The 21,861-nt window shown below is 61.5% G+C and overlaps 1 protein-coding gene across 8 annotated transcripts in view; it reads right to left on the bottom strand.

Annotated features, from left to right (window-relative positions):
* Nucleotides 1–680: 680 nt before the first annotated feature.
* DPP9 (dipeptidyl peptidase 9) overlaps nt 681–21,861 on the bottom strand; it is a 37,423-nt gene continuing 16,242 nt past the window's right edge. For 7 of the 8 annotated variants that reach the window (XM_039247525.1, XM_039247526.1, XM_039247530.1 and 4 more), the window contains 14 exons: nt 21,638–21,766; nt 20,277–20,338; nt 18,885–18,985; nt 17,323–17,500; nt 16,980–17,142; nt 14,063–14,142; nt 10,709–10,861; nt 10,194–10,329; nt 8,529–8,674; nt 7,434–7,580; nt 6,665–6,817; nt 5,867–6,009; nt 4,289–4,400; nt 681–1,657 (listed from right to left, as the gene is read on the bottom strand). In XM_039247525.1, coding sequence (XP_039103456.1) covers nt 1,565–1,657; nt 4,289–4,400; nt 5,867–6,009; nt 6,665–6,817; nt 7,434–7,580; nt 8,529–8,674; nt 10,194–10,329; nt 10,709–10,861; nt 14,063–14,142; nt 16,980–17,142; nt 17,323–17,500; nt 18,885–18,985; nt 20,277–20,338; nt 21,638–21,766 — 1,796 coding nt within the window. In that variant the 3' untranslated portion in view covers nt 681–1,564. Of the gene's footprint in view, nt 1,658–4,288; nt 4,401–5,866; nt 6,010–6,404; nt 6,540–6,664; nt 6,818–7,433; nt 7,581–8,528; nt 8,675–10,193; nt 10,330–10,708; nt 10,862–14,062; nt 14,143–16,979; nt 17,143–17,322; nt 17,501–18,884; nt 18,986–20,276; nt 20,339–21,637; nt 21,767–21,861 lie in introns of those variants that run through there. The other variant, XM_039247527.1, reaches the window with a different exon arrangement.

Below are 21,861 nucleotides of genomic sequence, written 5' to 3'. Positions count from 1 at the left end.
TACCGATTCAGACCAAAAGCCCGGAATAACCTGTTCTCCCTCAGTAGGTGCCTGGCAAAATAAATTAGGGCACATTCATAGGCAGGAATAGAAAACAGGTATTAAAAATAAGAGACTGGGATGTGATTACCTTTCTGGAGGGAAGGCATCTTTTCTCTGTATATCCTTTTGCACTGAAGTTTTATTATTTTTTAAGCCATTAAAAATAAAAGCGGAGCTTCCCAAACTACGGAGGTGGGTGGAGGCGCCAGATCGTCCTGCTGCGGGGAATTCAAGGACCGGCGTGCCGCGCGGTCTCTGGGTTCCCCAGGTGTGGGCTGCGGGGACAGTCGTGAAGGGAATGGCCCGCTCTCCTTTCCTGACCCCCCAACCACGGAGACAGCACAGGCACTAAAGGAAGTGAAGGCCGCCGGGCCACAGGGACGGCCAGAAGGATCCGCACCTTGGCTACCGCTGTGGCCCTGAGGAAGCCCGGGGGCTGGACGGGCCGGCCGCGACACCCCAGGCAGGGGTCCCTAGGCGACTTGCCGTGGCTGCACCGGGACCCTGGGGCTGTCCCCTGTGGGGGGGCCGGTCTGACGGGGGGGTGGGGAGGAGGGGGGCGTGTGGCCCGGCCCAGGCGGAGGCACAGCCCTCAGTGGCCCCGGGGCTGGGAAGGAACCTGAGGCAGGTGGGCGCGCTTCTGTCTGGAACTGTTTAATGAGTCTACTTCTTACACGCATAATTATAAAAGAATAAGAATTGACAAAAATATTTTCTTTCCATAATATGTAGAGGTGGTTCGTTTCTGGTGGGGTTTCTCGTTTGTGTGTGTGTGTGGTTTTTGTTATAGTTTTTTGCTTGTTTTTCTTTTTGCCCGCCCCCCCAGCAGAAGTCCTGGCGGGAGGGGAAGGGTGAGGAGAACCCTGAGGCGGGGCGGCTCCATCCCGGGCTCTGAGCCCGGGGGTGTGCGCAGGTGGCTCCAGAGCCGGGCGGGGAGGAAGGGTGCCCACCAGGTGCTGGCGGTGGACCCCATCCCCGGATTAGGCACCCTCTGCTCGGTCTTTTAAATAATCGTCAAAAAACGCCCCCGAACAAAACGCAACATGAAGTGGGCGGGGCTGGAGGGAAAGGCAGTCGCATGCTTCCGTGTGGCCATGTGGCCGCTGGGCGTCCTGGGGCCAGGGTGGGGGGGAGGCTCGCGATGGAGGCCCGGCCCCTCCCAGTGTCTTCGGCCCCTGTCTCCCCACCCCCCCGCCGTGTCCCATGGAGTCGGGGCTCCCGGACAACTTGGAGAGGAGGGGGTGGCCTGAGGACGTGCCTCTTGGACTTGGGCCTCATCTCGCCACTCTGGCGACCGACCGAGAAGCAGCAGGCAGAACAGCCAGGAGCATTAAAACAATGATAAAAGGCGCGGGGTCAGCGAAGGCGGAGGCCCCCGGGGTGGGGCTGTCCAGCGGGGCCGAGGGAGAAGGAGCTGCGGGGAGGGGCCTTGGGGGGGGCACTCGCCCCTCCCGCCCGCTCCCTCAGCGGCGGCGGCGAAGCCACTTGTGCTCTGAAGGTGCAGGCCCCAGGCCTCAGGGGCTCAGAGGTATTCCTGTAGAAAGTGCAGCAGCGTGACTTCATAGTGCTCGCCGGACTCCGGGCAGCGGATGCTGTGTCTCTCGTTGGGGTAGATCTGGGGGGACAGAGAAGGCACGGATGGGGGCGGGGCATGGAGGGACTCCGCCCCAGGTGCTCGCCATCCCCGGCATCCTGTGATGTCCCCACTCTGGCCCTGGGCTCCTGGGGGATCGTGGAGAGGAAAGAGCAGGGCCCCTGGGTTGACGGACCTGGGTTCCAGTCCCCCTCCTCCACCCACGTGCTGCTGCGCCACTCTGGGCAGGTGACAAGCTCCCTGACTGCACACGTACCACGCCCCCCCCCCCCCAAAAAAACCCAGATGAAGCACTGGGGCCTCTGCAGGTCCTTTCAATGGCTTGCCAAGGGCAAGTCTCTCCCCCAAGCTAGGAACTGCTCCCCAAACCTGGGGAGCCGGGCGGGGGCTGCACCACATCCAGGGTCACCTGCTGCTGTCTACTGGGGTCACTTCCACTTCACCAAAAGGCCCCGTTAGGACTGCACAAGCTGTGGCCCCCAAGGCAGGCGTCCACCCCAGGCTTTGTCTTACCACCCGAGGGGGATTATCCCCAGAAGGGGCAGTGACATGTTGGTGCCAAGGGCCACACCTGAGGAATCACCCGGGCCCTGAGAGCTGGTGGGGCAGACGTCCAGGCCTGTGGGGGCACGGCGAAGGGCCTGATCATGAAACCAGGGCCCTGGCACCCTAACAGGTCCCAAACCGTGAGGGCTCATGGGACAGCCTTGAAAAGTGCTCCAGACTCTCCCAAAGTCCCCAACCCTGGTCTCAAGCTGGACAGGGCTGGCTGGTGTCAGGGCCAGGGAGCCCATTCCTCGCCCCTTCCTGCCAGCAAGACGGGTTTGTGAGCTATTCTGTCCTCTCTAGGCCCATGGCTACTGCCCCCGTCCACTACTCCAGAACACATCTAAGTGCCCAGAGCTCTCCCCTCCTCCTCCCTTGCTATCTTTAATCCAACCCTGGATGAAGCCCAACTCTGATCATACCGTCCACAGCTCAGAGCTCTGCAAGGACGTGCCAGCCTGGCATCGCGACCCGCCTCCCGGTCCTGCCGCCCCTACAGCCTCCCGGGCCTCGCTCCTTCCCCGCTGTGGGCACCAGCACTGCCTGTGACAGGCCCTTCACACCACCCCGGGTCCTGGCTGCCTGGTCACCCCCTCCTCCCTTCGGCTGTGAGGGCAGGGAGAAGGGGCCGTGCAGTTCCCCGCTGTGCCCTGGCCTGGCCTGCGACAAGTGTGATGTGCGAGGGCGCCAGCCTCCCAGCACAACTGTGATACAAAAGGGGGGTGCGTTCCACCTCCCTCGTGTGCTGACCCGCTCCCGCCCTCAGTTCCTCCCCGGGAGCCCGGGGCGCAGGACTACGAGCCCACCCTGTGTTTTTAACGCTCTCCCGTGAAAACCCATTTGGCCCCGGAGGCTCACCCGCAAACAGGGGTGTCCTTCCCATTTCACAGACGAGCAGGAAAGGCCCGAGGTCAGTGGACCTACCACAAACGGCCAGCCACCCGGCTGGGGATTTCACACTCAAATAGGCTGTCTGAGGGGGCGCCTGCGTGGCTCAGTCGGTTAAGCGTCCGACTCTTGATTTCTTAGGTCATGATCTTAGTAGTGAGATCGAGCCCGGCATCAGGCTCCTTGCTGACGGTGAAGCCTGCTTGAGTTTCTCTCTCTCTCCCCGCCCCTTCCCTGCTTGTGTGGACATGCGCATGCTCTCTCTCTCTCTTTCTCTCAAAAAAGACATTTGAGGTTGCTTCCTGGCTGGCCTCACCCTGATCTCAGGCAGCTGCCTCTGGCCTGTCTTCAAGGAGCACGTGCAGCTGGGGGGCCTCCCAAGATCAAGCTCTGCCTTGCGCCGGCCCTGTCTGGAAAGGCGTGCCCAGCCACAGGTCCCCGTGGCCTGCCCCCCTGCCCTGCAACCCTCAGTTTCCCCGTCTGTTGAACTGGCAACACGGCACTCCCTGAGGACAGGGCGTGTGGTGGCATCTGGGAGGCAGAAGCACTGGGGTGGCAGCCATGCTATCTGTCCTCTCACCTCCCAAACTCCTCCTGAGCCTACCAGGCCTCCAGCTCACTCTGCTGGCCCCTTTCCTGCTGGGACAACGGGCTACGGGCACGTCCCTCTGCCCATGGGACCCTGTCCACAGGGCAGCCAGAGGCACACGGGAGGCTGGCTGACACCTGTCCTCACCCTTGAATCAAAATCCAGCCGAGGCCCCGCCCCCACCGCGGAAGCCCCGCCCAAAGCCCCACCTTGGCCCCCAACTCTCTCCTGCCTGCTCCAGCCGCCTGGTCTCCTGTGCCCGCGCTGCTGTCGCTGCCGGTGTCCTGTGCCTGGGGTCTGCCCGCGGCCCCCCACACCCAGGCCGAATCTCACCAGTACTCTAGCACCCTCAAATGTCCCCCCCTCGGGGAGCCCTTCTCCAGTCCCCGTCTCACACAGATGCTTTCAGCACCTTGTACCGGTTCTGGGTTCCAGATAAAGTGGCGTGTGAGCCATCATTTTCAGAACACTGACCTCCCTCCACCAGGCTGAGCTGGGGTGGGTCTCGCCTGTCCCCTGGGTGTACCCAGGCACCGCCTGTGATCGGTAGGGATCGCGGAAGGATGTGGGGGACATGGGGCCTGGAGAAGGCTGGAGGAGGCCAGCTGTGGGGGAGCAGGGCCACCCACCTGGAGCTGGTAAGGTTTTCCGGCTCGGATCAGCTGGGAGACGAGGAAGTTTGTGTGGAAAAAGTGCACGTTCTCATCCAGGAAGCCGTGCAGGATCAGCAGGCGGTTGGGCCTGGAAGGCAAGGCTGCGTGAGCGTCTGAGGCGGGACCTTCTTCACTCGGGGTGCGGCCAGAGCAGCCAGAACGCAGGGGCGGTCTGCAGACTCCCCCTCCCTTCCAGGCGAGGTGGGGGCACTGTGTGTGTGGAACGCCTGAGCTATGGGGAAGCGTCTAGAGCCGCCATGGCACTGCTGGTTGATAGAATGTTCTAGACCTGCCCCACCGAATGCTGTCATCACCAGCATCACCACATGAGCACTTAAAATGTGGCAAGAGTAGCCGAGGAACAGGAATTTTCTTTTATAAAAAATGGATTTAAAAAAATAATTTATTGGGGCGCCTGGGTGGCTCAGCCGGTTTAGCATCCAACTTCAGCTCAGGTCATGATCTCACGGTTCATGAGTTTGAGCCCCTCATCGGGTTCTGTGCTGACAGCTCAGAGCCTGGAGCCTGCTTTGGGTTCTGTGCCTCCCTCTCTCTGCTCCTCCCCTGCTCATGCTGTCTCTCTCTTTCTCTGTCCAAAATAAATAAACGTAAAATTTTTTAAAAAATTTACCGAAGTGAAGTTCACATAACCTAAAAATACTTTGTTTTAAACTGAACAGTTCAGGGACATTTGGTGCATTCCCAGCGTTCTGTGACCACCTCCAGTTCCAGCAAAGCCCCCTGACTTTAGCAGCCATTCCCCCCCCACCCCAATCCCCCACAGCCACCAATCTGCCTTGACGCACTTATTCGTTCAGTGGCTATAAACTAATGTGAACTTAAATCCAGTGGCCTCACATGGCCTGTGGCTTCCGTACTGGACGGACCAGCCCAGAGCACTGGGGTTTCCGCGTGGCTGTCCCCAGGTATCCCCAGGGAGCCTGGGCCACAATCCAGACCACGGAAAGCAGCCTCACCAGCACCGGGGGCCCAGGCGGGGTCGGCACGCACCGGCCCTGAAGGCTTGGGCCCAGGGCGGCCGTTGGCCAGCCAGAGCCACACCAGAGGTGATGACACGGTCCCCTCCTTCAGAGACGGAGGCTGGTACCAGAGCGTGACACAGTGTGTCTAAGACGCTCCCCCCGACCAAGATGTTACAACCACGTGGACTCGTGTCCTGAACTCCCTCATGTCAAGTCCCACAGAACAGAGACTGGTCAGGTTCAAGACCGGCCGACAGCCTCACAGCGGGATACGTGCTTGGGGAGCGAGGGAGGCCGGTGTGTGCAAGGCACTGGGGCTGTAGGGCCTTCTTCCCATCGTTCCAAGGGCAGGGCTGAGGCCTCCTCCCTCCAAGAGCCCCAGGAGGCCGGCCTGCCCCCATGAGGGGCAGTGAGAAGGGAGGCCCTCGGGGGGCGAGGGGTGCCAAGGTGGGAGGAACCGTGGACGCCCAGCGTCATGGAGGACCAGCCCAGAGCGGCTTCTCGGGCACAGAAAGGGCAAGGCCAGGGAGGGGTGCTGGGAGAGAAGGGGGCTGGGCGGGCAGGGCCTTACTCATTGGGCAGCTTCTCCACGTGCAGAGCGACCGAACCCGCCTCGTAGCCAAGCTGGTTGTTCTCTGGGACATCCATGTAGCGCTCAGTGTACCCAGTGTCGTAGGCCATCCACACCGTGACCGGGGCGCCTGCGATGGCCACCTGGGGGCCACAGCGGACAGGGCGTGGTTGGAGAGGCAGAGGCGGCGGTGGGGGGAGAGAGAGAGACACACACACAGGTCAGGTCTCTGGAGTCCTCGCCTGCCTGCCGGCCGTCCCTGGGGCCTCCCCCGAAGGACGTGAGGAGCGGGCATGCATGGGGGGGGTGGGGGGGCTGGCAGGGGAGGGGCCCTCGGACCGTGGGCCCGCCGTGGATCGTGGACAGAGCGCCGTCGAGGGAGGGCGGGTGAGCTGAACGAGTACGTTCAGGCCGCGATCGGCCCCTCCCTGGTCCCACCGCCTTCCTGCCTCCTCCTCCTCATCGCCGCCCCGCGGTGCCCTGACAGCGCCACCGGCCTGGGGGCCCCTCCCCCGACGCTCTTCACACCATGCCCCACCTCTGCCCATCCGAGGCTGGGGTCCCGGGCTCAGCCTCCCACAGAGAGCTGCTGGCAGGGTTTTGTGCAGCCGGATGCCATCCTGGGGTCAGCAGTGGCGGGCAATGAGGAGGGGGGCTCGGCCCCACGGGGCTGCTGCGGGGAGAAACAGCCACGTGGCAAGGCCCCTGCTGGGATGCCTCTCGGGGGGGGGGGTTCCGAGGGGCACAGGTGGGTGCCGGCACACAGGAACACAGGAGGGGGGACGGGCCGGGACCCACCTTGAACACCTGGGGTTTGTGGATCAGCCCCATAAGCGACAGGAAGCCTCCATACGACCAGCCGTGGATGGCGACCCGGCTCAGGTCCACGAAGCCGTACTTCTCGGCCACGAACTGCAATCCCTCGACCTGGTCCTCGATCTCCACCTGGCCCTGGGGGACAAGGCCGGGCACCTCTCAGAGGACTCCTTGCGCATGCGCGCCTGGACATCCCACCTCTGCCTCTTGCGGACCAGAGACAGGCCCAGCGCCAGCCCCGCCCCACCTCCCCCAGGCTGGCTCTGCGACCGTCACGTCCGTGCTCTGGGCCTCTGTCCCCTCATCCCTGTCAGCACAGTAGGGCCCGTTTTACAGCGGCCACAGAGGAAACGGGAGGCTGAGTGTCCTGCACTCAGAGGCTGCCACCTGCTAAGGGCTCAATGACTGTCACCTTCATCACCTCCATCCCCATCACCGCCATCCTCACCACCATCACCACCATCACCATCAGCACCACTTCTACAGCCACCAGTCCCTGTCCAGCCCTTGGGACGTCCTGCTGATGGCGGGAGTCGGGGGGGTCCCTGTACCGATGTGTCTATGTGTCTGGTTCATCTGGGCCTCAGGCACCAGCTGGGGTGCCGCTCAAATGGGAGCATCAAAGTGGACATCTGCCTTGGTTCCCACGGGTGCCCTCTTTATGGCGGGCACCCCAGCCAGGGCTCCCCCCAAGCCCCAGGGCGCCCCTCACCACACAGAAAGGCCCAGAGAGACGGTGATGACATGTTACCATTTGGTTCTTCAGGGCCCCTTCGAACCGAAGCCCTCGCTGACACGAGCCCCTGCCGTCAATCACGACCACGGCATAGCCCAGGGACGCCAGCGTGTTGAGCCGCAAGTACTTGATTCCTTTGAAGGAGTTATTCACCAGCTGCACCTGTGAGGGGAAGGCGAGGTGGGACATGGCGTTCTGGACAAGTGGAGAGGGATCCAGGGCGCGACACCACGCAGGAGGGGCTGGATGGGCCGGAGGCCAGCGGGACGGGGCTGGGGGCCTCACAGCCTCATCGAGGCTGCTGTACCTCACTGTGGGTGGCCCTGGAAGGGTTCCAGCCATGGGAGAGCAGGTCAGACGGGCCCACTCTGCACCACGCCTGTGCTTAGGATGTGCGGCAGAAGGGAGAGCTGCGATCAGGCTCCCTTCTCGGCTGCCGGCCTTCCCTGCAATTACTCCCTGATCCCTTCAGCCACAGTCCGGCCCCTTTCTACCCTGCGGTTACCTCTAAGAACACAGGCAAAACCTGCTGGTGCCAGGCAGCTGCGTGCCCTGTGTGACTTGACTGAATCCAGTCCTCGTTCTGGCCCTACTGATGTTTGCAGCCTTATCAGCCTCTGTCATGGGGGGCTATGTCCAGTACTGCAGGTTGTTGACTGTCCTAGCCCCTCCCCCCGAGCCATGATAACTACAAACGTCCCTAGACATCACCAAGTGTCCCCCGGGGGACAGAACACCCCCAGGTGAGAACTGCTGTCTTAGATGGACCCCAATTCCGATGCCACTGTCAGGGCCTGTCTTGTCCCCTTCTTTGAGAACTGGGCCTGGGGCCACCTCTGTCCCCAAGCTGGTGACCAGGGGGGAGAGTGGGTCACTGCTGGGCAGGTGGGCTGGAAGGACACATGGGGACTGGGCGGGGGGGGTTCCCAGAGGCACAAGGGAGCATCGGCAGGGGAAAGGGGAAGGGGGCTGTATGGGGAACGGGTGTAGAGACCCAGGGACCCCGTGTAGTCGGTGGGGACACGGCCTCCGTGCACCAGCCCTTCTTCCAGCCCGGCTGGTGCCCAAGTCCTGGCACGAAGGGGGGGTGGGAGTGGGGCTGGCACCCACCTGGGGGCCTCCGTACACAAAGAGAACAGTGGGGTGCTTCTGTCCGGGCTGCACGGAGTGCGGCTTGTAGACCATGCCGTACAGCTGCACGTCCGACCGCGTGTGGAAGTGGAAGATTTCCGGGGGCACGTAGTCCGGGGGGCAGCCTGCAGAGACACAGTGGCTATGGCTTCTGGGCCGGGGGTGCCCGCGAGGCTCGCTGGCTGAGACCCACGCCCCCTGTCGGGCCCTGGGTGCTGAGGGTGGACACGAGACACCTCGCCTCCTGTGGTTGAATCACAGCCTGAGGGCCGGAGGGGACTCTGGGCCTGAGTGTGTGCGGGGGAGGGAGGCGGGGGGCGGGCTGCGGCCCCAGCAGCTCCCCGACACCCTGTGGGGGCGTCAGCACCACTCCTGAGATCTGAGTAGCAACCAGTTTTATCGTCTGCTTTTCTGATTTTCTCCCTTGTTTTTGCCAAGTGACATTGGATTTTTCCGATCACGACAGTGATGCAAAACCTTTAAGCTTATCCTGAAGTTTACTGAGGTAAACAGAGAAAGTCAACTTGATAAGAAAATGGGGAAACCGTAACGTAGGTTGGGGGGTTGGCAAACACTCTTGTGTAAAAGGTCAGGTGATAAATATTTTTGGTTCTGTGTCTTAACCACACAGCTTTGCTGCTGTGGCCCGAATGTGGCCAGAGATGGCGCCTTAGTGACCGGGAGTGGCCAGACCTGGCCCACAGGCCCCAGCTTGCCACCTTCTCCTGAGATGCTCTATGGCAAGACTGGGAGTTTGGGGACATGGAGCACCAGTCCACCCGCCTGCAAGCCCGGGGACACCGGACTTCCCACTGCTGGCCCCCGGCCCCGGCTGTGCTCGGTGCCTGGTGGGACCCATCCTTCCCTGGGTCTCCCCGTCGGCAAGCCTGGGGGCAGAGTTCCTCCTCTGTCTCGTCCTGTGGGGACGTGGGGAGAGTCACAGACTAAGCTGGTCCCGGAGCGTGACAGTATACCAAGATGCTTTCCAGGCCACAAATGCCAGGGACTCTTATTACCTAGAATGTTCTGGAAAGCTCACAAACGGCAGCTCTGGGGTCAGGCAAGGGTGTCCATTTTAGCGAGTGGTTCCCGTGTGCCAGAGAGGCACGACACACTCCGCTTTCATCCCAGGGACACAGCTGAGGGCGCCTGACTGCTTGTGGATTCCCGCAGCCGGCAGCAGGCCTTGGGGCTACCTGAGCAGAGCCCTGGCCGCCCCGCAGGCTCCCAGGCAAACCGGAAGGTGCCTCCTGTCCCCCGAGGCCGTGCTCGTGCCCGCACCCCTGGCTCCTCCCACGCACAAAGACATCGGGACGTGCGCCCCTCACAGGTGCCCTCGGAGACGGCTGCCCGGGGCCTCCCCGCGTGTGGCAGCAGGTCGTGAAAGGAATCCAAGCCCTGTGCTGTGTCGTCCTTAAGTGCAGCACAGGAATTAGACGCCGTCAAGGTGGCAGGGCCACAGGACACTTGGGGCCGCCGGTAATGCCCAGTGAGGAGCTCTCAGGGCTCCAGGGTGGGGCCTGGCCCCCCTCGGCCTCGAAGTTGCTGGATCGGCCCCCTCTCTTCAGTGTTATCTAAGGGGGTACATTCCATTTCACAGGTGAGCAAGCGGAGGCTCCTGGTGAGGGGGTCGGGGCTACTCACTGGCTGCCTCCATCATGCTGGCCCAGAACCGGGGCTGCTTGTGCAGAGGGTCGTCGTCGGGGCCGCTCAGCTTATAGACGTGCACGCAGGGCGGCGTGCCCACACTGCTGTAGTGGCTGATGAACATGTCGAAGTTCTGCAGGGGGGACAGGGTGCTGAGCACTGCGCGACACCGGGGTCCCTCCCAGCGCCCGCAAACCCACTTATTGCCTTTGCCCCACGTGCCCACGTTAAGCTTCAAACTCCTCTGCTCGCGTGATGTGGGCACTACCACCATCACCCCCATTTCACAGAGAAGCAAACTGAGGCCCCAAGGGATCGGTCCTCCGCCAGGGACACACCCCCTCCCCCCACTCACATTGCTCGCTCTACAGCCAGCAAATTACTACCATGCGCTTTTGTCCTGGACCAGAAGTAGCCCCATGCACCATCACTGCCTGACCTTCTAGAATGTTCCCAGGGGCTAAGGGGGGGTGGGAGAATGGCGGTGGCAGGCGCGGTGAGGGAGTGCCCACCTGGCTCATGGAGCAGCTGTGGGAGAAGCCAGGCGTGGTCAGGCGCACGATCTCGCCAGCGGACTCGTAGCTGACCGCATACAGGTGGTGCTCCAGGGGCGTGTCCTTTGTACCTTGGAAGTACACCAGCTTGGTCTCCTCGTTGACCCAGATCTGCGGGGGGCACAGGGGCTCCTCGTGAAGCAGCCCTGGGCCGGGCCCTCAACTTCCCAAGCCTCTGCTCCCACGGCGGCGGTGGGGGGGAGGAGGCGGGCGCCCCGTGGAGGGACCCAGGCCCTTCTCCCTGGCCCTGGGGGGAGGCCCCGGGGTCCCGTGGGCGGGAGATTGGTCCTCGGCCCAGCATCTGTAGCCCGGCAGCCGGAGAATAGCTGTCTGGCAGAGAGGTGCCTCTTGGAGCTGGCGGGGCAGGAGTGGACGGCGATCTAACTGAGCTCACCGCATGGCCCCCTGGGGACTCGAACTCGGAACGCCAGCCCCAGACAGAGGGCACAGTGCCTGGGATGGAGGCTGGGAGAGGGGCTGGCCTTGTCCGAGGGCCTGCTAGCGCCGGCCCTGGTCCCCCAAGGGGTCAAACGCCCCCTTGGGAAGAAGTGGCAACCGGGCCCTGACCCCTATCCGACTCCAGGGTGATGTTTATAGGCCTCGGTCTGGGAAAAGCAGGAAAGAGCCCTGTTCTGGGGAACAGAAGCCCCACGGCCATTCTGGGGCCAACCTGGCAACACGGAGGCAAAACACGTAAAAAAGACGTGTCCTCTGACGCAGCAATTATGTTCCTGGGAACCATTCCTGAGAGCTCTGCCGTGTTCTTAATACTCAAAGACAACGACCTGAAGGTCCAAGAGGACAGATGGGTTTCGAGGTTACGGCACAGGTCCCTGCGGCCACGCAAAACCGTTATTTTCTGGGGCGCCTGGGTGGCTTAGTTGGTTAAGCGTCCGGCTTTCACTTAGGTCATGATCTCGCGGATCGTGGGTTCGAGCCCCGCGTCGGGCTCTGTGCTGACTGCCAGCTCGGAGCCTGGAGCCTGTTTCAGAGTCTGTGTCTCCCTCCCTCTCTGACCCTCCCCTGCTCATGCTCTCTCTCTCTCTCTCCTAGAAATAAATTTAAAACAAACAAACAAACCGTATTTTCTGAAACAAAACCCAGCAAAAAGCACCCTACAGAGCCTAAAACAACGTCCCGTGGAGCCGTGTGCAAACAGAAAAGATCCATCGGGGCTCCCCCTGTAGTCGGCCACCTCCAAGGGGAAGAGGGCACGGGAGTGAGGGGTGAGGGGAAGAGGGCACGGGAGTGTGGGGTGAGGGGAAGAGGGCACGGGAGTGTGGGGTGAGGGGAAGAGGGCACAGGAGTGTGGGGTGAGGGGAAGAGGGCACGGGAGTGAGGGGTGAGGGGTGAGGGTGAGAGGAAGAGGGCACAGGAGTGTGGGGTGAGGGGTGAAGGCCTTCCCAGCTTAGGGCTCCTCAGAACGGTTCAGTCTGGACGACAAACTAAGGTATCTGTTGTGTCCTTTCCAAACAAATGAAGGTTTTCTAGAAACAGAGGACGTCATTGGAAAACCCCCAGCCCTGGGCAGTCATTTGCTGGTTTTGTCACAAGGGTCCAGTGAGAAGATGCACATGATGAAGGCGCGTGGGACCCTCTGAGGTCCCGAAAAAGCGCAGGCGGCACAGTGTGCGCAGAGCCTCCGGAGGGGACCCAAGAGGCCGTTCTTGCTCCGTGAAAGTTTAAAATGCAGCTGCTGTCAACTATACTTCAGTGAAAAATAAAATGAAACGGGGGGCGCCTGGGGGACTCAGTCGGTTGAGCGTCCGATTTCAGCTCAGGTCAGGATCTCACGGTTCGTGGGTTCGAGCCCCGCGTCGGGCTCTGTGCTGACAGCTCAGAGCCTGGAGCTGCTTCCGATTCTGTGTCTCCCTTGCTCTCTGCCCCGCCCCCACTCATGCTCTGTTTCTCTCTGTCCCAATAATAAACATTAAAAAAACCTTTTTATAAATACATAAAATTAAAATGCTGTCATGGCTTTTTTTTTTTAATTTCTAGGTAAAAACCCAGATGAGCAAACACCGTAACCCCCCCCGCGGTAGAGGAAAGGGAGAGTCTTGGCTGGTGGGTACACGAGTACACGAGACGCTGCGCTGGGGGCTTCGAGTTACTTTAAAGTGCCCCCGGGGGACATTCGGCGATGTCCAGGGACGTCTGTGGTTGCCATACCTGGGGCAGGTGGGCAGTGCTATAGGGGCACAGACCCTGCCAGCAAGATGAGCAGACTCCAGAGCACTCTGATGGCCCCATTTTACAGATGAGGAACGTGAGCATTACCCCCCCAACCCCCCCCAGCTGCAGAGGCCCAGGCGGCGCCTCTTCGAAAGAATCAACCAGAGCAGAGCAAACAAGGCCGCCTTCCACCTTCCGGTACCGACCTTCCGACCTCGCCTCACGAATAAGACAGGAGTGTGAGATCTGACGGAATCAGGGCCTACGTCCTGCACGCTGCCCCTACTGGCTTCCTTGCCAGGATTCACGGGGCTGCCCTTCCGAGTCCGTGAAGGGGCGAGTGGCCACGTGTGGTCACGCTCTGACCAGCAGCCGTGTCTACGGCACCTGGCCCTGCCCGCTCAGGTGTTCACTAGCCACTACTGCCCACGGCACGGACCCCACCGAGGCACACACGGGTGCCAACGGTGCCAACGTCCCCCGCGTCTGCCTTTGGTCCAGGGGGCATTCATGCTGGTGTGAGGCAGGGGTGCGGGAAGTCTGCCTAGGAGCTCTCTCCACCGGGCGCCCGGCGGGCTCTGTCAGTTCCGCGTCCCGCTTTGACTCAGGTGAGGATCTCACGGTTCGTGGGTTCAAGCCCCATGTCGGGCTCTGTGCTGACAGCTTGGAGCCTGGAGCTGCTTCAGATTCTGTGTCTCCCCCTCTCTGCCCCTCCCCAACTTGTGTATGCTCACGTGCTCTCTCTCTCTCAAAAATGAAATAAAACAATAAAATAAGCATTAAAAGAGCTCTCCGTCACATTTGGAATTTTGTAGAACTGGACTCAGGTGAAGAAGATTGGGTCAGAGGCAGGTCCTGGCGTGTCCCCATGAGGGCCAGGGGCCGCAGGACAATGCCACCACAGGCCGAGTGCCCCACACACTGCTCCCCAGAAAGCTGTGGTTTCACGGAGCGGGAGAAGGCTAACGGGAGGCAACAGGTGCCCAGAGCCGGGTGAGGCAGCGCAGAGGAGGGGAGAGAGGAGCCACAGGCAAGGTCCGCAGGGCAGCTGAAGCGTGCGCACGCCCATGTCTGTGCACATGTGTGTGTACAAGCGCGCGTGCGGGGCGGGCGGGGAGGGTTGCAAAGAGATGCTGGTACCTTGGAGCCGTGCCTCGCCAAAACCTCCCACTCGCCGCTAGTCAGCGCGATCTCCTCCTTGATGGGGCATTTAAATTCATCTGTAAGCAAGGAGAGCAAGAGGTGAAGGGGGCCCCAGGGAGCCGGGAGGGGACCTAAAAGACGCCGAGGCCCAACGCCACCGGGGCGAACCCGTCCCGGAGCCCAGTCGACCCGGGCCCAGTGGGAGGCGGGGCTGAGCCTGAGCCCGGGAGGGGGCGGGGCCATGGGCGGGGCCGGGTCCCATGCGGGCATCTCCTGGGAAAACCAGACTTCTGGGGTTTTTTATTGGAAGCACCCATTTTAGAGCCCTGCTCCGCCCAAACCGGCAGCTTCGTGACCTCTTAATACACGTTAGGTTTTAGAGAACAAGATCTTGGTTAGAACACTTTGAGTGAAGGCTCAGCTGAGTTCCTATGACCGACTTTTGGGGGTTTTTTGGGTTTGTTTTTTTTTTGGTAGATTTCACTTCTGAATTTCCATCTGGCAAATAACTACGGGATGCTAGCTAGCACATATTACAAATTTATTAAGACAGTTTAGTGACGGTTGTGCCCACCTGACACCAGCTCCTGGTGCAGAGATCTGGGCCCAGAGGTGGGTCCCAGCTGGATCTGGGTGGGAGGGGCGCTCCTCCCGAGGCCCCCACTCCTGGAGACTGGCCACGCGGACTTCTTGCTCATTCAGACCCTTACCGGCGCCCGTTCTGTGTGGGGCCTGCAGCGAGCGGGTGCAGGGCCGCCGTAGATGATCCCCCCTCTAGGGGAGGACCCAGTGCACCCGCCGACAGCTGACCATGCACCGCCCTCCCGGCCGCCGCATCCCCTCGGGCTTCCGGGTCCAAGGCCGTGCTTCTCAGTGGAGAGGCCGCCGACCACACCTTCTTGGCCCTCTCTCACAGGACCCCTGGCTGCGAAGGACACCTCACGCGGCCTGGACACGCCGCTCCTGTCTGTGACCCCACTTCTGGCTGGTGCTCCAGGCCCTTGACCTTCCCTCCTCTTCCCCAGGCACCCCGATGGCACCTTTAAAGAACTCATGCCTTCTTGGCCACCCAACTGCTGCCTGGCGGGCATGAGCCACGTGAGGGTAAGTGCGAGCTGGGCACCAGGCAGACCGCGCGGGGTGGGTGGGAAACGTGTGCCCACCGCCAGGCAGGAGGTCCCTGAGGGGTACCTGCCGCGGGCTCCGCCCAGCGACCTCCACAGGCAGGAGTGGGGCTCCCGAGCTTAGAGCAGCGGGGGGCGGCTGAGTCAGAGAAACAGACGACAGACGACGCGAAAGCACCACAGCAGGGAGCTGCCGGAATCCCGCCTTCGGGACGGCCTAGCCAGCCTGTGCCTCCTGTGTTACACCCCGAGTGGCAGCAGCGACAGGTCCCCAAGACAGCAGTCGCTCCTCTGTTCCCGTCTCACTCGTGCCCCCCCAGTTCGAGGCTCTCCTGTTCCTGACGCTGGGCGTGGCGCCCTGGACGCCATACACTCTCAGGCCTCCATTCCCCTGGGGGCACTGCCTCTAAAGGGGGGGACACCAGGCGATGTCACGACCCCGGGGGCTCCTGCATTGAGTGGGTGGAGGTCAGGAATGCCGCTCAGTCCCCAATAGAGCCCAGGAGGCCCCCCACTGAGGACCACCTGGCCCAGCGGACACAGCCTGAGGGGCTCCTGCTGGCTCTCAGCCCACGTGGCTTCCCAGCCTTCAGAGCCCCGTCCCGCCCGAGGCTGAGATGCCATCTGCGTGGGGACAGCCGCCCGCCCTCTGCGGGTATCTCCCGGCACGCAGACCTGCCTGCACAGCACACCCACTCCCCGGCACATCGACGTGAACACAACCAAACCCCAACCGGACGTTTCTCTCTGAAGTCTGTGCCTCCCACGCTCTATCTGTGTCGCGCTCCCAGGCTTTTCCTCCTCCTCTCTCATCCCTACATGCGATCCACCAGCAGATGGCAGACTCGGACGCCAAAGTGCATCTAGAACGGAATCCACCTGGGCTTGTCCAGCCTGCTGCCTGGACCCATCGCTGCTCCTTGCCCCCCAGGAACGTCTTGAAACTGATGTCAGATCAAAAGTAAAAGCCCAAGTCCTCCCCAAGGCCCCGTGTGACCAGCCCTGCCCTCCGCCCCCCTCCATCTCCCCTGCTCACTCTTCTCCCATCCACACCGCCCTCCTTGCTGCTTGTCCAACAGGCCAGGCAGCTACTGCCCCAGGACCTCTGCACAGGCCGTGTCCTCCAGTGGGAATGATCTGTGCGGCGGCCTTGGCCACCTGTGCTGGTCTCTGTTCGTGACATGTGATCCCTGTGCTAGAAGAAGGCCCCTCACTCTCTATGCTCTTGGGCTGCCACGCTCCTCACCCCCGAGGTGGGCTCTTCACCTGCTTCTGGGTGTTTGCCTGCCTCCTCCACTAGAGAGTTCCATGAGAGCCGGGATTTCCTTCCTCCTTTTAGCATCACAGCCCTGGCGCCCAGAGCAGGGGGTGGCCGCTTTTCCTATAAAGGGCCCGACAGCAAATAGCTTCAGCTTTGCAGGACGTGTGTCACACTGCCGTCACCCTACTCAACTCTGTCATCGTGGCAGGACATTAGCCACAGACAGTCCATCAGTGAATGAACATGACCATGTGCCAATAAAACTTTATTTGCAAAAACGGGCAGTGGGCCAGATCTGATCTGTGGCTGTGGTGTGCCGACCCCTGGTGCGAGAAGGGCCTCGCATGTGGTAGGTGCTAAATAAATGCTACTGAAGGCACGAATTGACAGCTAGCTGTGATGACCCCTGCCAGGCTGTGAATGCTGTTCGGGAAAGACTGGCTTTTTACTCCTCCTGCCTCCCCCCTCCCCCCACACCCTTCACGGGACTGGTCCCAGCCACAGACAGTGTCAGGCAGCCTTTGCTCACCTTCCCCGGGGCTGAAGGGCTCACTCCAGTCGTAGCCACTGGGCTTTAAGATGGCGGTGACCTTGTACAAGTGGCAGAAGCCAGTCTTGCACTCGTTGGCTCGGATGAAGCAGAGCTCGCCCTCTCCCTCTGACTGGGGGAAGGGGTAGAAGATGTCGTGAACCTGTCCAGGCAGAGGAGAGAATGTGCATCAGAAGGCGGGGCGCCGACAGGTGGCCAGGCTGACATGGAAGGCAAACTCAGCCCTCCCGCCCCCAGCAGACTCCCCGCACCCCCCGGCTCCGCCCAGCTGGGGATGTGGGGGCCCAGGCGGGGCGTCCACCCGGCACCTCCCCACGCTTACGTTGATCCACACATCGGTGACCTCCTCGTACACCACGTATGGCTGGACGTCCCTGGGCACGGCTCTGGCCAAGGCCGCCCGCTCCTCCTCGCTCTCGGTGGCGGGGATGAACAGGGCCGGGGGGAGGAGGACGAGCTGGAGCCGCTGCTGGGGCCGGTCCAGGAACATAGCCCAGGCACTGCGACGGCGGGGAGAGAGGCCGGAGGCCTTAGCACCCAGCAACGGAAGCCGGGTGAGACGCCTCCCTTTCCAAACGCGGGGCCTCAGGACCTCTCTTCCTTTGGCGACCTTGCCTATGCCTGACCACGCAACCCCGCGGCTCACGAGGGTCTCTCGGCGAGCACGTGCCCTCCAGAGAAGACCGGGGGCAGCAGGACTCTGTAGCCGAACCATTCTGGAAACCTCTCACGTCATTAGGGCCTAGAGCAGCATTTCAAGAAGGTTCGCACTTCCTGCCAAATCCTCGGCCCACATTCACTATCCTTTATTTCCTGTTTTGCTCTGAATAAAGAATGTTTTTTGGGGGGAAGTAAATTATTTATTCTGTCAAACACGAGTCCTTAAGGACTAGGGACAGAGGCAGGCAAACAGCTCCTTAAAAAACAAAAACAAAAACCATGGGGAAGGGGGGCACCCACCCAGCTCAGTCGGTGGAGCGTGCGACTCTTGGTCTCGGGTCGTGAGTTCGAGCCCCGTGTTGTGTAGACATGGCTTAAAAAAATCCTGTTTGGGAAGTACTATGTCTTCACGTTCTGTCCTCAAAACAACTATTTGGAAATGAAACGTTTTAAAACTGAGGGAAAAAAAGGTTTCTGTACTTTTTTTAATTTTTTTTTTAATCTATTTTTGAGAAAGACAAAGTGTGAGTGGGGGAGGGTCAGAGAGAGGGGAGACACAGAATTGGAAGCAGGATCCAGGCTCTGAGCTGTCAGCACAGAGCCCCACCCGGGGCTCAAACCCACAAACCGCAAGACCATGACCTGAGCCGAAGTCGGTTGCTTAACCGACTGAGCCCCCCGGGGGGCCCCTGCACCTTTCCCAACTGTAAATGGACAACGTGCTTTGCACAGAGATGTCGGTACCCTAAGGAGACAAGCTGAATCTCGACGTAACCACAGCAGAGAGTGAGGTCAGGGGGATGGGAGGTGCCAGCCAGAGCCCGCCGCCCGCAGCAGGCACAGCGCCTGGGTCCAGGCCGCCTCCGGGGGGCAGGGGCCGGCGAGTTAGTCCTCCAGCGCCCTGCGCCACACAGGTCCTTTTAAAAGCAGCTGTCAACCCCGCGACATGGCGGGAAAGCAGCCATGGAGAGTGCACACGCCACTGAGTGTGGCCCCGAGCCCATAAAACTTCCCCTACAGACGCTGAAGCGGGACTTTCGTATCATTTCCGTGTGTGATGAAACATTCTTGTTCTTTGGGTTTTCTGACCCCTGACCGTCTCACAAGCTTGAAAGCCACTCTTGGCTCCTAGGGGCCAATAAGGAGTCGGGCATCGGGCCGCGGAGGCTCGTCCTCGACATGGCGGAGGAGGGGTCACCGGGCGAGTGACGAGGCAACACTCACTATTTGCCGTCCCGGGTCCAGCCGGCCCTGGCGATGTACTCCACCCTGGGGAAGAGCGTGCTGAAGGGCTGCACCAGCTCCTTCTCCTGGGCCGCCACGATCTAAAGGGAGAGCACACTCGGGTCACGCTTGGGCCTGACCATGTGTCGCCTGGGAGGAGACGGCCGCTGCAGGGGTAGAGAGGGGCAAGGGGGCAGGATACTGAGTCCCCAAAATCCTTAGGTCGGGGTCCCGACTCCTGGTGCCTCAGAAGGGGCCTTATTGGGAAATAGGGTGGCCGCTGGTGCCACGCAGAGGACACCTTGTGATGAAATGCAGGGAGAAGGCAAGGCGGGGGCCCACGAACAGATCCCTCGAGGCCACAGGAAGGGCCAGCCGGCCCGCAAGTTGCGACCAGCCGTTCATCCTCCAGAGCCGGGGGGGGGCGGGATATGCTTCTGTTGTCTGAGCCCCTGGCACGTGGGACTCTGTCAGGACAGCGTGTTGGCTGGGGTCTGAGGGCTCTGGTCGGGGCTGTCACCATAGAGCCGGGCAGCCTTGGGCATCACAGCGCCCAGCTCCGGAGGACACCCTGGCCTCACGCCCGCTTCAGGACCCCACTGCTCTGCTGGACCAAGAACCACTTTGCCAGCAGAAGCCTCAGCGAGGCCACCTGATGTCGGGTCGGTGTAAGATCTGCCAGAACGTTCTGGTACAGAGCGCAGAAAGGGTTTTGTTGGGGCCTAGTCCTTCCCAAACCCAACCCTAACCCCCAATCATGAAAGGAAACGTGTTCTATCTTGCGCCTTTTCCGAAGCCTCACGCGGAACGTCACTGCGGCACGAATCTGCCGGACCTTCTGCGGCCTGAGTGCTCGGACCTGTGACACGCGGCCGTTCTCCTTCCGACCCAGCATCCCCTCTGCCTTTCTCCGTTATAGCCTCTCTTGCCCTCCTGGCTGTGGGGGCCTGAGCAAGTGTTCCCTGGGCGCTAAGGACACTCGCTGTCACCACTGACCGCTCTGGTGAAGTTATCCGTGAGGGCCTGCCCGACCCCCGGGGGGCGGGCGGAGCTCCAGTCCCCCAGACGACTACCCAACGGAGCTCTCTGTTCCAGAGACTGTTCCGGAAGCCCCTGTGGGACCTTCTGCTCAAGGTCTTGCTCATCAGTACCACCTCCTCATGCTCAGGGCCACCGGGAGGCAGTGAGGCTGGGCCCACCACCCGGTTTTGAGCCCGAGGCAAAGAGTATTGGGGTGCTACAGAGGCAGGGCCATTTCGGGTTTGATGGGCCAAGGAGAGCACGTGCCCCTGGAAAGGGGACAAGCGGCTCGCTGACATCACCCACCATCCCCTGTCCACACCCGCTACGCCAGCCCCACCCCGCCTCACCCGGAAGCTCCTCCACGCTTACCTTGCCCTGGCTGTCGGTCTGAAACTCGGCCAGCTTGAGGGCGATCTTGGGGTTCTTGCTGCCTGCAGAAACGGAAGGGAGGTGAGGCCGGTGGGTGTCGCCCCAGAGGGCTGAGCGCAGCTGTTCAGGGCGGAGGTTGTGGGGCGAGACCAGTTGGGGGGGGGGGGCGGGGCAGGTATCCAAAGGTCTCTCCGTGGGTGCGTCAACTCTCTGGTCCAGGCACAAAGTCCCTTGGGCAGGCCTTTCTGACTCTGGCCCTGACCTTGTTCCGTGACAAGCGTCTTCACCATTTAAGAACACAGGCCAGACGCCGTGCCGGGTGGGAAGGCAGGTTGTGGGGGACAAAAACGGAAAGAACGTGGCTCCCCGCCTGTGGAGAGCCTGGGAGTTGGTCGCAAAGACGGGACACATCTGTGCTAAGACCATCACCAATGCAGACGGGTGCGCCCTGAGCGGTCGGGAGGCAGGCGGCTTGCTGGCTGGGATGACCCAGCGGCCCCTCCAGGGATGGGCATGGGTCCGGCTCCAGCTACTGTTACGATCAGTATCAGTCCCGCCCTGGCCTGCAGCACTCGCCCTCCACCAGGGCAGGCAGCACCCCTGAGCCTCAGTTTCCCACCCGTCCGGCGGGGTAGGAGGGGCCGACCTTTCCCGCCTATGCTGAGGACTGATGTGTCCTGGGAAGGCCCTGTCAGTGGACCACACAGTAGGCGCTTACCACCTGCCTCCCAGGGGACCAAAACCAGCCCGAGTCTGGCCCACACCACACTTCGTATTGCTCACTAGGGATTTTTAAATAATTCGAGGAGCATTTAAGAAGTGGCCGTTTCTTTTTCTTTTTTTTTTTTTTTAATTTTTTAATGTTTTATTTATTTCTAGGAGAGAGAGAGAGAGAGAGAGACAGCGTGAGCAAGGGAGGGTCAGAGAGAGAGGGAGTCACAGACTGAAGCAGGCTCCAGGCTCTGAGCTGGCAGTCAGCACAGAGCCCGACGCGGGGCTCGAACCCACGAACTGCGAGATCATGACCTAAGCGAAAGTCGGACGCTTAACCGACTAAGCCACCCAGGCGCCCCATGAAGTGGCCGTTTCTTGAAGAAACCTGCGTTTCTGGCCTCATTAAGAAACAGGGCAAACTCGAGCCCGCATTCCCCCAAGGTGACAAATACCCTACATGCCTTGGAGGGGGCCCGTACCCCCTCACGGCCCCCCCGCACCGTCCCCCCAGGGCCCCGAGGCAGGGAGCAGGCGCCCCAGGCCGTGGCGGCGGCCCTGCTGCCGTCCTCGGGCCCGGCCAGCCTCTCCGGGCCCTGTGTGGTGCACGCGTGCCCCGGGAGCCCTGGACCGCAGCCCAGCGCCCTCACCTGTCCTGGGGTAGCGGTAGGAATCCGTCTTCCTTTCCTCCAGCGCAGGAGAGGGCACGTGAATGATCTCCACCTCGGACTCGTCAACTTCCTCGTACAAGATCCGCAGCGTCTTGCAGCCTTCAGGACCTGGAAGGAGCAGGGGGAGCTGCTGGGAGCGCCACGCACCGTGCCGTCACCTCACCCCCTCTCGCACGCATGGGGACCCAGATATGACGGCAGGG

The sequence above is a fragment of the Hyaena hyaena genome, unplaced genomic scaffold (assembly GCF_003009895.1).
Source record: "Hyaena hyaena isolate Hyena2069 unplaced genomic scaffold, ASM300989v1 scaffold_296, whole genome shotgun sequence".
Lineage (NCBI taxonomy): Eukaryota > Metazoa > Chordata > Mammalia > Carnivora > Hyaenidae > Hyaena > Hyaena hyaena.
The sequence above is the reverse complement of the archived record's forward strand: the minus strand, read 5'-3'. Positions and strand labels throughout refer to the sequence as shown.